At 45.8% G+C, this 13,974-nt stretch overlaps 1 protein-coding gene across 1 annotated transcript; it reads left to right on the top strand.

Annotated features, from left to right (window-relative positions):
- Window positions 1-6,979: 6,979 nt before the first annotated feature.
- On the top strand, window positions 6,980-10,984 carry TLR4 (toll like receptor 4). Its single transcript, XM_031045889.2, has 2 exons — window positions 6,980-7,140; window positions 8,346-10,984. Exons 1-2 carry the CDS (start codon window positions 7,001-7,003, stop codon window positions 10,603-10,605), a joined length of 2,400 nt encoding a protein of 799 aa, XP_030901749.2. The 5' UTR covers window positions 6,980-7,000; the 3' UTR covers window positions 10,606-10,984.
- Window positions 10,985-13,974: the final 2,990 nt, after the last annotated feature.

Here is a 13,974-nt window from a genome sequence, read left to right as displayed (position 1 = left end):
TCAGCTGTTGCCTGACCAAATATTGCCTCTAACAGGAGAAAGAACTACAGCAATGAACTTAGAATCTGATGGCTGTGCTGGTTCAACCACTTTACTGCAGCCCCTTTAGGTCCTCATTAGGAAGAAGGCTCCTCCTGTGCATCTATTAGAGGGCAGACTCTAAGAGTAGGGTTGGCTTAATTTACATCAGGCTGCATGTGTCTTACAGCAGCAGCACTGGGGGCATTAATCCAGTACCCATAGAACTGTTATTTCCATAGGAGGTGAAACTTCTGCTTTCCCTCCCATTTCCTTCCTCCCTCCCTTTCGCTGAGGTCAGGCTTTCAGGGCACTTCCTGTGCTGTTTGTGTCACTCCTTTTCCTGGGTAACTTCTCTGCCTGCTTGGTGCATGCAGCTCACAGCCAAAGGAATGCTGACAGAGCTCCTGGAAGCTGCCTTGCCATGGGGGACTGGTGGAAGAACTGGAGAAGTCCTGGGGCGGCTCAGGGTCACTTGAAGGTGGAAAGGGGATGGCTTAATCTTGAATGTGCAACCAGGTCTGCACTTGGGAGGAAAAGGGTGTTCTGATAAATTCCTCTTTATCAGCTAAACCCTGGCTTCAAGTTTTACTCCATATACACATAAATCTTTAAGTAACAAGTAATAGCCACAGAGGTTCCAGATTCCAAAAGCAAGGTGTTCCAAATGCACGCAAATGCACATTTGGAGCCGATTCAATCACTCTTCTGGAATATATTACTCTGTAAGTAAGGGAGGTGGGCTATGTGAACAAGTAATACTTGTTCTTCTCCTGGTACAGTCAAATGGCATAAAAACCTTAGTGTCTGAAAACTGATGTAAGAAGAACGCTATGCCCTAAGCCCAGGAGCTGATGGAGATTTTCTATCAGGTACCATATATACAAGACCTTCACCATGGATTGCAAGAGCTGGGTCTGCCCTTTCTGCTGCAGTTGTTGCAACACTTTCCCGTCATGTAGTGTCAAGTCATGGCAGTGAAACCATAAACATGAGGTCCAAGAGTCTTAGCACTGGTCACTGCCTATGGCAGTGCTCTCTACTTGCAGCAAGCAGGTCTGCTCACCAGCTTTTTGTTCTTAATTGCTGGCTGGATTTCCCTCAAACCAGGTTTCTATAACTCCTCCAGGGAGCTGTGATTCATTTCAGCGGCCTCTTGTCTCTAGTATTTTAGTTTAGAGTTTTGTATTTGACCATGCACTGAATCCCCACATCAGCCTTTGCTGTGTCCAGTTTAAAAAGCCTGAGATCTGCAGTGCTGCATGCCCTGCACATCTCTCATGTTTGGTAGGCTGAATTGTCCTTGCTCCACAGCACACCCATTTTTATCAAGAGGACAGGGGGAAAGGAGATGGAATGAGTAGGATAAGGCAAAGCCACAGTAATACAAACCATGTGTAAATTAGGCTACCATAAGAAGGATGTAGTGGAGGGGGAAGGAGGAAGAAAACGAGTCCTTTCACTTCAGTAGCAGAAGCCAGTGTTAGTCTGAGATGGAACTTCACCTTTAACAGGGCTGCAGGCACAGCACATTCCATGCCAAGACACTGACAACATCCTCACATTGATGACCAGTGAGTCCCTGGCTCTGTGGCCAGCCAAGAGGTGACCATGGTTCATCCAAGGCAGAAGGGGAGGGAGCTGCTGGGCTTTCTGATGCCAGCCTGTCCCTCTTCAGGAGTCAAGGGGGCTCCAGTGTCACTCTCTGCCTGTCCATGGATGCTTGGCAATCGAGTCTGGATGCTTCCACCATCTGTGTGAAATCCTTCCAACCATTCAAATCAAACATTGACTTCAGTAGAATGTAGGGCTCCTAACTGACCTGACATAGTCCATATGGAGTAGCTGCCACAGATAGTGACTGCCTTGACACTGATTAATCACTTCTTCTAGTTGTATATTTGTCCCTGGTTACTTGACCCAGTTCTTCCCTAATAGCTTTTGAATAGTGCTGGGGTATTCATATGACCTTGGCTTTGGGGAATAGCCCATCTGATGACACACATTACCTACTTCAGTGTAGGCTTGGCTGCTTTTCATCAAGCTAACTTGGATGTCAGCTTTTGGGGGTTTTCTTTCCCCTTTGTACACAAGTATTTGTCCTTTTCTGCAGTGGGAAACGCTATAGCTATGCTGGGTTCTGTCTAGTTTAGGTGGCACCATTGGCAATGGGCCTGGGGCTTGGTCTCTGCTATACAGCATATAGAAACTGTGATTCCACCTCTGTGTCCTTCCCTGTCACTTCCAGTCACAGGCATGACAAGCAATCTGCATTACTGATGCTCCTTGCTTTGAAACTAGCAGTTAAATGATCTGTAACTAGAGTCAATCACTGCTCAGGCAGACAGCAGCGAAGCTGTCTAAACACCCCAAACTAAATGCAGAGCTCCTCTCAATCTGAATGTGGTTCTGTTCTTCAGAGGTACAAGCAAAAGCAATGGGTCTTCCAGGCTGATCTTCCATCATGTGTGAGATTATTACACCCAATTGCTATAGGGAAGCATCACAAGTGAGAGTTACAGGCACCAAAGCACTGTGCTAGGGACCTGTCCTGATGAGTGCATCAGCCGTGGTGCAGGGTGCTTGCGGTTCAGCACTGACTCTATCCAGGTCAGCCTGCGGTTGCTGTGTGAAGTGGTGACTCACCCATTCCAGGAAGCAGCGATGCATTTGTGGAATTTGCAGCAAAAGGATCTCAAAGCTATATTTTTTCCCCCAGTTTTTTCTTTTTGATGGATACGAACTGTTTTTTTTCCAGCAGAATGGCTGGGAAAATTCAATGTACTATTTAAGTTTTGAGACATTACCTTTTGCTTTTCCTTTCAGGCTTGGGCAGGTGAGTGACTTACTGACTATAAGCACTGGCAATTGTCAGCTTAACCTCAAGGACACAGTAACTGTCTACACACCCTGAGCCTAGACCCCAGCTGCAATGTGACTTAAGTCACAACATACGTGACTACTAAGCTGAGTTGTGTTAGCTGATGGTGTGCTAGTTAGAAAGGCACATATGGCCAGTGCTGCAACCCATCTGAGAGAGGTATTGGGTCAGCTGGGGTAGCTTGAATGCACACCTGGGCTTCTCAAGTACTTCTGGAAGTTCTTGTGGTGCTCCCCATATACTGTGTTGTGTATATGCCAGCATATCAGGAATGCTCTCTGCCACCTGATGTGTGATTCACAACCAAATAGTTGTTATAGATGGTCCTTTCACTTAAAGTAAAACCTGGTTTGTTTAATCCTGAAGCAGTTCTTGCTGTGTTCTTTGGTCTCCATTTGCAGATAGATTTGGGGAACTGCTTAGGATGACTGCTGAGGCAAATATATCCTCTCTTCTGAGTAATAGCTCTTCATCTACATGTGATACTGGCTTAGCTGTGAAGCCACCACAGATACATCAGCCCTATCTGTTCTCATGGCAATCACCAGTTGTCTTGTCCAAGAGCTTAGCTAACTTTTCAACTCGACTTCACAAGTTATTTTCTTTTAATATAAGCAAGTACAAGATGGTTTTGTCAGTCCACCTACATTGTGGTCCTTTTACACTATGTAATGTCTTGCTTGAGATCATAGAGGTTAGTATATGCTGTCTATCATTGTGTTACTTATAATCATGTTGAGGAGGACAAAGATGGCTTGGACATGTGTTTTTAGAAACAGATTTTCTCTAACACCTCCTTTCTAAGAGATCTTTGATGATCCCACCAGCAAATTCCCAGCACAGTGAATCATGTTTCATTTAGGAGGTTATTCTTGTCACTTAAAAGGATTCCAAATAATACTTTTGCTTTTTGGGAACCGAAAGAGGCAATTACATAGACATTTTGGCTTTCTGCAGGCATTGCACATTGTTGTATGCAAGCTGAAGAATATGAAGTTAACCAGCATTGAGTTTCTAAGCTGGGTTTGATTTGCTAGCTTGCATGTTTTCTGCTTGTGCCCCATCCCTTGCAGTTTCTGTATGATTTGTCCTTGAAAAAGTGATGATGTGTATTGTGAAACTGTTCCTTGTGATGGAAGCAGCACATCCTTTCAATGTCCTTCAAGCTGCACTTTCCACTTGACCCCTGTTGGACAGATTTTGTGATGCTCTCAAACTCTCCAGCATCTCCAGCGAGTTCCCATTGAAATGGTAATTTCTAGAGAATACTTCAGGCTCATCTCAGCTTTAGATACAAATTAAATGTGGATTGCTTCGTTCTGCATATTGAATGCTAAAAGATGCACTCATTTGTCCTCTCTGCAGACACATGATGCTCTGCCAATTTCCTTAATCCAGGCACAGAAGCAGTCAGCAATTGTTTCCATTCACTCCTGATTCCATCTGAAAAGGCAATACCTGCAATTACCAGCGCCTTTTCAGAACAGGGAGTTTGGAGAACTTGCCCAATTGCAGCAAACTTTTTGCTCTGCTTGCTGAATGGGCACTATCTGTTGTACATCAGAGTGTCAGGTTTGGCTCCCATTGTGCTGCCATGTAGTTTTCAGTGCAGAGATCATCTGTTGTGTTAGGATTCCCTCATGGCTCAGTGACCCTCTACTGACCTGCCAAAGAAATCCAATCTGTCCCCTTTTCTCCTACCATGGTTTAACCTTTTCTTTATCAGTGCCTTGCTACTGGACTGATATTGCAGCTTATCACAGAATCACAGCCTGGTTTGTGTTGGAAATGATCTTAAGATTATCCAGTTCCAACCCCTGCCACTGGCAGGGGCAACTTCCCCTAGAGCAGGTTGCTCCAAGCCCCATCCAACCTGGCCTTGAACACTGCCAGGGATGGGGCAGCCACGCTTTCACTTAACTGCCATCTCTGCAGCTGCAAAAATAAAGATAAGACTATGATTTACATTGCATAACCCCTTCATTGAAATTATACCTCATATTAATAACTTCTATCTAATATTAATTAATGTCTTATAGCTAACATTAATTTTCACACACTTCCATGAGTAGTCACTTCCTATTCCACCAACTTCCAGGCTAATAGCCCATTCTCATCCTGCATTTTTGCAACTTCTCTGTCTCTGTGGTGTTAATAATACCCAGCAACCCTATGGCTGGAACCCAGTAACACTCTTTAGTTATCTGCAGAAAGCCAGGAGCAGATACATGAATGCACCACCATTTATCAGTGTAAGTGAAAGCAGGAGCTTTATTAGAAGGATTTAAATTAATATTGCCAACTGTGAGGTTTTACAAAGCCTCTTCCAGAAACAATAGCTGGGTCTACGCTGTAAATTAAGGATGGCATTGAGATGTAAGCACTGTTATAGCAAGGCATCAAATGGATTTAGGTATGACTAGGGCAGATAGCAGCTCTGAGCCCAGCCAGGGTGTTTGTACCTCTCCTGGCTGCTGCCCCCAGCAACCCAACACCCATAGAAAGGGTGAGGAGAGCTGTAAGGTCCTGGGTTCTCACCACTCTATGAACCTCCAGTATTTAATCCTTGTGCATGGCCACGTGCACCTTGTTCCTGTGATGGCTGCAATACCGAGATGCAACCAGATGGATAAATCCTACATGTTATGCTCATAAGAGCTCAGCCAGAGATAAACCTGTTGCTACCTGGCGCAGGAAAACCTCTGCCACAGCTGAGCACTTCACTGCTTGCCAGCGTGGTGCTGCTTGGAGCATGGCAGGGTTACAGAGGCAGAGCCATTGATCTGTGCAGTGATTTGAATTATGTGAAGCATGGATTTGCTGAAATTGAACTCAGAATCTGACACAAGTTCCCTCTTTTTTTCCAATATAATCTGAGGCAATCAAGTGTCACTGATACAACCCCTATTCCTTTTTCATTTCTAGTCCAAACTCTACCTTTCGCGATTTCCTTTCCTTTGAGTTGTTTGTCAGTTGTTTTAGTTAAACATGTCTATAAATTAGTGCAAGAAGAGCAGTTCACCCAGCACGTGTCCAGAAACCAAGGGGTACCAGTTTCACTTCCCTCCTGCTTCTCTGCAGCTCTCAGTGACACGCAGTGAGAAGCAGGCACTTCAGGGTTCCCCCCGCCAGGTCCTGCAGTGATACCCATGCTGCTTTCTCCTGCACTCCTGGCCTCCTGAAGATGCCCAGGAGAAGAGCTCTTCCTCTGTGGACACTGGTGGTGCTGTTGCAGCTGGTGGGCTGTCTCCTCAGTCCCTGTTTGGAGGTACGTGATCTCTAGATAAGCACAAACTCCTTCTGTTACTCTAGTGCAACTTCTCTCTTGGCTTGGGAAATCCGTGCATCAAGTCTGTTGGGTGTTAGTTCTCCGACAAAAGCTTATCTTCTCTCCAAGGCTGCTCCCAAGGCAGTTGAAGTCTTTGAGGTAATTGCTGGTCTCAAAAACACCTGAGAACCAGAACCAACAGCATGAAGCATTTCTTCTTGTTGCCTTTCTGTACCTCTGAGATTACTGCAGTACAGTTAAACTAATAGATTAGGTTTCCTTTGGAAGCAATTCAAGCCTTGTCTATAATTTCTGCAAAATACACTATTTTTGCCTGATTTTGTGCTCTAGAATGATTTCACCAGTACCACAAGTGCCTGGCACTGATCAACAGCCTTTTGCAAGCTTTTGCCAATAATTACTACTTACAGAATAACTGTGATTTGTGCTGCTTGCTTATCTACAATGTAACAAAGCTGAAAGCTGATTCTGGATGCATCCTTGTGTGTTTGTTTTGCTGGCTCTCTCAAAGGTTGCTGCTGGGTCATCCGTAGCCTCAAGGAACACTATCCTGTAGTTTTGCACTTTTTTCAGTCATCAAAGAATGTAGCTTTTCCTGGGGAGCAGGATTTGCTCTATTAAGGAGTGGGGAAGGTGCTTAGGGTATATAAGATCATATCCTAAAGCTCAGGGCAGCTCACTTGGAAGTTAACTGCAAGGCTAGTCACTCTGCTCCTGCTTTCCTGACACTGTCATTTGCTAGCACTTCATGATGCTGACCGTGATTGGATCTTCCACTGTTACAGGTCATCCCTGACAAAGCTTTCAGATGCATGGGACTGAACATCACTGGAGTCCCCTCTGAAGTCCCAAACACCACCCAGAACTTGGATCTCAGTTTCAGTAACATAAGATCACTGAGGGCAAATTATTTTGCATCAGTCCCTGAACTGCAGCTTCTGGATCTTACAAGGTAATGAGTTCTTTTATGTGGTTTATCTTGCTTCAGCTGGGCTGCTATGGTTGCATATTTTGGGGTCTGTTGGTCTTGGCTTTCCTTCCATGTGACTTTATCCCTGTGCCTGCCTCTTGCACATCACCATGGCCAAGTGATAGGCAGCTTTTAAGTCCAGTTACTGAGTGCACACCCTCTGCACAGAGCTGAGTCTGTTCAACCTGGCCTTGAACACTGCCAGGGATGGGGCAGCCACAGCTTCTCTGGGCACCCTGTGCCAGCGCCTCAGCACCCTCACAGTAAAGAACTTCTTCCTGAACCTCCCGTTTCAGTTTGAACCCATCACCCCTTGTCCTATCTCTACAGTCCCTGACGAAGAGTCCCTCTTTGGTACACTTGCAGGCCCCCTTCAGGCAGTGGAAGGCTATTTTCCCTTCTCCTCACGTATCTGAGAGAGTAGATGGGGAGGTTTATTAGCAAATATGGATTGATGTATCATTTCCATTGACTTGTGGCAGCAGTTTCTCTGGGTAAATTGTTTCACTGAAAGACGTCACTCAGTTCCATCACAGTTACAGCTCTGAAGTGGTTGTAACTTAGGCTTGCTGTGAGGCAATGGCTGGATTTTGAAACTGATTTTGCTTCAGTTCCTTGTGGAATGGATTTGGGTCTCAAATTCTGAATCTTCCCATGTGAAAACATGTAGCCACACTCTTATTCCCATCTTCCTTTTCTCATTCAGAAACAGCATGGCCTGGGGTTTATTCCCTCCAGATATGAAAAGAAAGTGGTGAGTTTTGCCACCGCTGCATCATGCTGGTGCCACTGGGACTGCCCAGATATAGCTGAGTCAACAATCTGAAGGCTGTGAGGATGCAAGGTGTAAGGGAGAGCTTTATCTGGTTGGCTCTGCCACCAGTGATGCTCATCACAATGTTCCTTTGGCTTAAATTTTTCTTTCCTGCTGCCTGAATGAAGTTTTTACCTTCAGTATTGCTCCAGGTCTCTTGCTTTGCAACTGAAGTTCAGATTTCAAGAGGGAGGAGGAGGTGAAGGGGCTCTCCTGATGTTCAAAGGTTCCCTTTGCACATTCAGAAAAGCCAAGCCAACGCTATGGTGAGGTTGAGCTTGAGAACATTGCACCAGTGCTTAAACCTGCAGCATTAGTGAGCATGAAGGGGACAGTGTTTCATGCACTTTTACTCTCTTTTCCTGCCCCACAGGTGCCACCTCCAGACAGTAGAAGATAACTCCTTTAACGGTCTTCATAAGCTTTCCACCTTAATTCTAACGGGCAATCCCTTCCAGGACTTGGGTCCAGCAGCCTTCTATGGCTTAACATCCCTGAAAAAGCTCGTGCTGGTGGAAAACGACATCACTTCTCTGAATGACCTACCCATTGGCCACTTGCATACCCTGCAGGAGCTGAATGTGGGCCACAACAACATTGCTTCATTGAAGCTTCCCAAGTATTTCAGCAACCTGACCTCTCTCAGGCACCTGAACGTTTTCTCTAACAAGATCACATATATCTCCAGAGGAGACCTTGATGTCCTGAAGGAAGTGAACAGACTCAATCTCACACTGGTGCTGTCCTTGAATTCCATCCAATGCATAGAGCCAGGGTCCTTTGCAAAGATTCACCTTAGGGAGCTGGTTTTAAGGTCTTCTTTTGAGAACTTCCATGTGATGCGCTCTTCTCTTCAAGGCCTGACTGGTTTACAGGTCAATAGGCTGATAGTGGGAGAATTCAGTGACAGACAGAGGCTGGTGGACTTTCAGAGCGGGCTCCTGAGTGGACTGTGCCAGGTACGAATGCAAGAGTTTGTCTTAATCTCTTTCAGGGGGTTCGATAATAACACAGACACTCTTTTTAACTGCATAGGCAACGTCTCCAGCATCCGCTTGGTGGACCTGCAGCTGAGGGAGATATCAAAGGTTCCTATGTTCTCTCAAGTGAAGCAGTTGGAGTGTAAGAAATGCAAGTTCAAGGAAGTGCCTGCCAGGAAGCTCTCTCTTTTCAAGGACCTGAGATCACTTCGTATTATCAAGAGCAAGAACCTCAACAGCTTCCGGGAGACATTTGTGGACCTGCGTAACCTGGAGCTCCTAGATTTGAGTGAGAATCGCCTCTCCTTCAGTCTCTGTTGTTCCCCTAAGTTCCATAACTGTCCCAACTTGAAGCACTTGAACCTCAGCTTCAACGCGGACATCAGCGTGACTGGAGATTTCACTAACGTGAAGAACTTGTTGTATTTGGACTTTCAGCACACAAAGTTAGTTGGTCCTGGCTCCTACCCTGTCTTCCTATCCCTTCAGAAACTCATTTACCTTGACATTTCCCATACCAGAACTCATGTTAAATCCCAGTGTACATTCTGTGGCCTGAACTCCTTGCGAGTGCTGAAGATGGCAGGCAACTCCTTTGAGAACAACAAACTGGCCAACAACTTCAAAAACCTGAGTCACCTCCACACCTTGGACATTTCAGGTTGCAAACTGGTGCATGTGGACCGAAGTACGTTTGATGCCCTCTCTGAACTCAAAGAGCTAAATATCAGCAATAATAAGCTACTGAGCTTTGATCCTGTGGTCTACAAGCCCCTGCAAGCCCTCACAGCCCTGGATTTCAGCAACAACCAGCTGAGTGTTCTCTTGGACTCAGCCCTGGACACCCTGCCGGACAGCCTGGTCCTGTTGGACATCTCTCAAAACCTCTTTGATTGCTCTTGTGTGTACAAGAACTTCCTGAAATGGATCAAGGAAAAGCAGGAGCTGCTGCAGAACAAGGAGTCCATGATATGCCATACACCTACATATGTGAAGAATGTGACCCTGTCAAGCTTTGATTTGTCCTCCTGCCAGCTCAATGTAGGCACAGTGGCATCCTCAGTGACCATGTTGCTTGCTGCAGTGGTGTTCCTCTTCCTGATTTACAAGTACTACTTTCAGCTCTACTACTCATTGGTGCTGCTCAGTGGGTGTAAGCACTCTGCAGAAAGAGGTGACACCTATGATGCATTTGTCATCCACTCCAGCAAAGACCAAGAATGGGTTATGAAAGAGCTGGTGGAACCCTTGGAAGGAGGAACACCTCCCTTCCATCTTTGTCTTTACTACAGGGATTTCCTACCAGGGGTTCCCGTCGTCACCAATATCATCCAGGAAGGTTTCCTGAGCAGCAGAAATGTCATTGCAGTCATCTCCACTGACTTCCTGGAAAGTAAGTGGTGTAGCTTTGAGTTTGACATTGCCCAGTCCTGGCAGCTGGTTGAAGGGAAGACTGGGATCATCATGATTGTACTAGAAGAAGTGAATAAGGCCTTGCTAAGGCAAAGGCTGGGGCTCTCCCGATACCTGAGGAGGAACACTTATCTGGAGTGGAAAAACAAGGAGATAAGCAGGCACATCTTCTGGAGGCAGCTGACAGGAGTCCTGTTAGAAGGCAAAAACTGGAATCATGAGCAGGTAAAGCTCATGTGAAGAGAAAGGGAGATAATTTCTCTCTTGTCTCCCATCATGGCCTTGGCTGATGGCTCAGAACATGGCTCTTCTGTTGCTGTTCATAGTCGGAGCAAGAGGATGGAGGCACTGTGGAAACACTACAGAAATACCAGCTGTGCTGGTCACCCCTTCTCAAGGGAACCTGGGGGCTAAGGAGTGACAACAGTTGGAAGAGCCGCCCATGCCTGAGCTCCATGAATGTCAGCCAAAGCTGGTCCAGCAATCCATGCAGGTCTGGTGGGTTGGTGAATGGACGGACTGCTCTTACTGCCATTGGTCTGTCTCTGAAGCTGGGTTTGGGTCCTGGGCCCATTTACTCAGTGGAACTTCAGGTTCTGTTGCTTAGGGTCTCAGGGGAGAGCAAAGGTAAAGGATGCTTGGCTCTAAAAGTGATGGGAAACAGAAACTAGGTTTGAATCCTGACAGCTTTGGGTCTGTGTCCTTTGGCACCATGCCACAGGGGAAATCCCCCATAGAGGGAAATGGGGTGTCGTACAGCCACCGACCAGCTGACAGCAACTCCTCAGTGATGATGAGCAGCTATGGCATCAGTGGGGGGGGGGGAAGTTGCTCTTGGTGGTAAAATTCCCCCAACAGGTTTATTTCACTTTTCTTTAGACCAAAACCAGATGTTGAAAGCCCCAAATATTTCAGTCACCTGAAGCTGTAATTTATATCCAGATCATACAGTATTTGAGAGAGTGGTTTGAGGTTTCTTGTGGGATCCAAAAACAAGTGGACCAGAAGAAGCAGCAGAAATACTTTGAAATCAAAGTATTTCTTTGCTCCAACTGCTTCTCCTCATCCAGTATTCTGGATATACTGTGTGGGACTGCCCTATATAAGCAAGATTGAGCCTGAGCAAAGTGGTTAGTTGTTTGTAACCAGCCAGTTCCAGAATAAGCTTTTCCACTCTCTGAATCAGCTTTAAATCACTGCTGGAAGGAGCTGTAGGAGCCTCAAGCCCATGGACTTTAGGTATGTTCGGACCCTGCCATGAACCTGAGTGTACCTCTTCCTTCCTCCCGATTCTGCTGTGGTCCTGGTGGGCATCTCAGCATGTGAGCTGCTGCCTTAAACAGAACAGTCACTAGATGGGAGAGATTTGCCTTTGTTTCACAGAGAACGTGCCTGACATTTCCCAGGGAGAAGAGATAGAGCAGAAAAGCCTGGCTTAGCTAAACTGAATGTAGCCCAGCACTGCCCTGAATAAAGGGAAGGCAAGTCTAAATGCCATTGGATCATATTACAGAGCACTCCATTGATGTGTGGAATATTGAATAGTGCTGGAGTATCGCTCTCTGTTTACAAAAGGCTTTGGTTGGGATTAATCACTGAATTACTCTAGTTTAAAACTTGCAAATCCTTCTATAATCAATGATGTTCCACAGAGATAAAACAGAAGCAATTGAGTGCTGAATCAGATCTGATATTTATTCAGAAGGAAGGGCCTGATCCATCTCACTTTTCAAAGGACCAGTCAGCAACATCTCCCTGGAAGCCAGTGATGAGTGAGATCAAAATCAGACACTGTTTCAGGTAGAAGCAGAACTGCTTCCAGGGCTGGTGCTGGCAAAAGCTGAGTCACAGTTCCCTCTGTGCTGTGTCAGATAACACTACCAAATACCCCACAGCCCTCTCTAAGGTTTCTTGTGACCCAGAAGATAAAGCTTTAGTAAAACTAAGCTCCGTGTTGCATTCATTCACAGTGAGTTTGGTTTGCATCTGCTAGGCTCTGTTGTAGCAGTTCCCATGGGGCAGTGATGCTCCTGGTCCAGAGGACTGCATCTTGCCAGCATCACCATCATCCTGCCTCCTCACCCAGAGGCAGAGGCTGCTGGAGCTGGAGAAGGGGTGCAGTAAACCAGGAGATTCCCTGGATTGAGGCCAAAGGAGAGCATGGAGGACAAGGCAAATGTTGGCCTGGATTTCAGCAGCTACAAGTTAAATTGGGAAACAAAAGAGGTAAAATTCAATGGGGTGGAAGTTCCTGCTCCTGAGTTAAGCAGTACTGAAGCTGAAGTTCTCCCTCACTCTTTCCCTCTATAAACAATTCAGTGTCTATGTTTGTGGCACAAAGCACAGAGGGCCATGCTTCTTGATTGTAGTTATAATAATGACTTTCAGAAAGCCTGCAAATGGCTCTGGGCATTATAATAAGGGTTTAAGGCCGTATTGTTTAAAAAGAGTGTTTGTTGAATAGCAAGAGCAACTATAGGAGGAGAGATGGGGTGATGCTCCCCCTCTCAGAGGAGGCCATTACCCTGGCAATGCCCTCTTTCATACATTGTGGTTTATGAGTATAGGAGGCAAAAGGCTGTGAGAACAAGTATATTTTCACCTTTTATCCAGCAGAGAAAAAGCAGATTTGGTTTTGGAAGACTCAAAACAGCCTTCCCAAATACTAGAAATGGGAAAAACATGGTATTTCGGAACCACATACCTATTTGACTTAGAGAAGTAAAATTCCAAAGGAAAAGCCTGAGCAGTCTCAAGTCCCAAACATGTTGGCATACATTGTTATTTGACAGTGCTCTCTATGAACAGATAGTTTTGATGTTATTTACTCATTTGGATGAATAAATGAGCAGGCACCCAAACATCCATGCAGGTCTGCATTCATCTCTCACATAAATAGCGGAACATGTTCCAGTTATCAAAGCATCTGTTTTACCCAGATCATAAAACCAGATGGAGATGAAGCCCCAAAGGGCTGCTGCACCCTGGCTATTTCATATCATCTGTAACGGGGATGTGCCCTGATTTCACTCTGTGCTTAATTTAACCCATGCAAAATGCCAGTGCAGCTGATGCTCCAGTCTTGCATTGGTCTCACACCAGGTCATTGTGATGCCCCATGTGCTGGCATCGTCACCAAGATGTGGTTCAGAAGGAGGGCTCTGAAGGGAGCAAGCCCTCATTAGAATGGTTGCATCTGTGGCCTCACACACAGACATTAAGGCATTTGCATTGATGCCTGCCTGCATTTACCTGGAGGCAGCAGCTTGGATGCTCCCTTGGCCTCCCCAAGTACCAGCACAGGCTTCCAGTGTCAGTTCAAAACCCAACAAAACAAGAAGCAGCAGCTGGTTTCTCTGCCCCAACTGCTACTTGACAGGAACAGGTTGAAATGTTCCTGGAAGAGTGTTTGTCCTTTGGGAAATGCTCCTTTGTAGGTGGCTTCTGTAATTTAATGAGGTAGCAGAATGAATGTATGGAATAGAAATTGTCATAGCAGGGTTTCTGCTTTAGTATCTCATGGGCTTGTAATCTCAGAACAGGCACTTTGTGTGGAAACAGTGATTTTTTTGCACTATTTTGGAGGGGTTGGACAAAAGGAGTTCGACT

Source organism: Melopsittacus undulatus, chromosome 11 (assembly GCF_012275295.1).
Source record: "Melopsittacus undulatus isolate bMelUnd1 chromosome 11, bMelUnd1.mat.Z, whole genome shotgun sequence".
Lineage (NCBI taxonomy): Eukaryota > Metazoa > Chordata > Aves > Psittaciformes > Psittaculidae > Melopsittacus > Melopsittacus undulatus.
Note: the sequence above shows the minus strand (reverse complement) of the source record. Positions and strands in the feature narration are given on the sequence as shown.

Coding starts and splice junctions, on each gene's coding strand:
- TLR4 (XM_031045889.2), top strand. CDS start 7,001: ATGGGACTGAACATCACTGGAGTCCCCTCTGAAGTCCCAAACACCACC. Junction 7,141..8,345: donor CAGCTTCTGGATCTTACAAG/GTAATGAGTTCT, acceptor CCTGCCCCACAG/GTGCCACCTCCAGACAGTAG.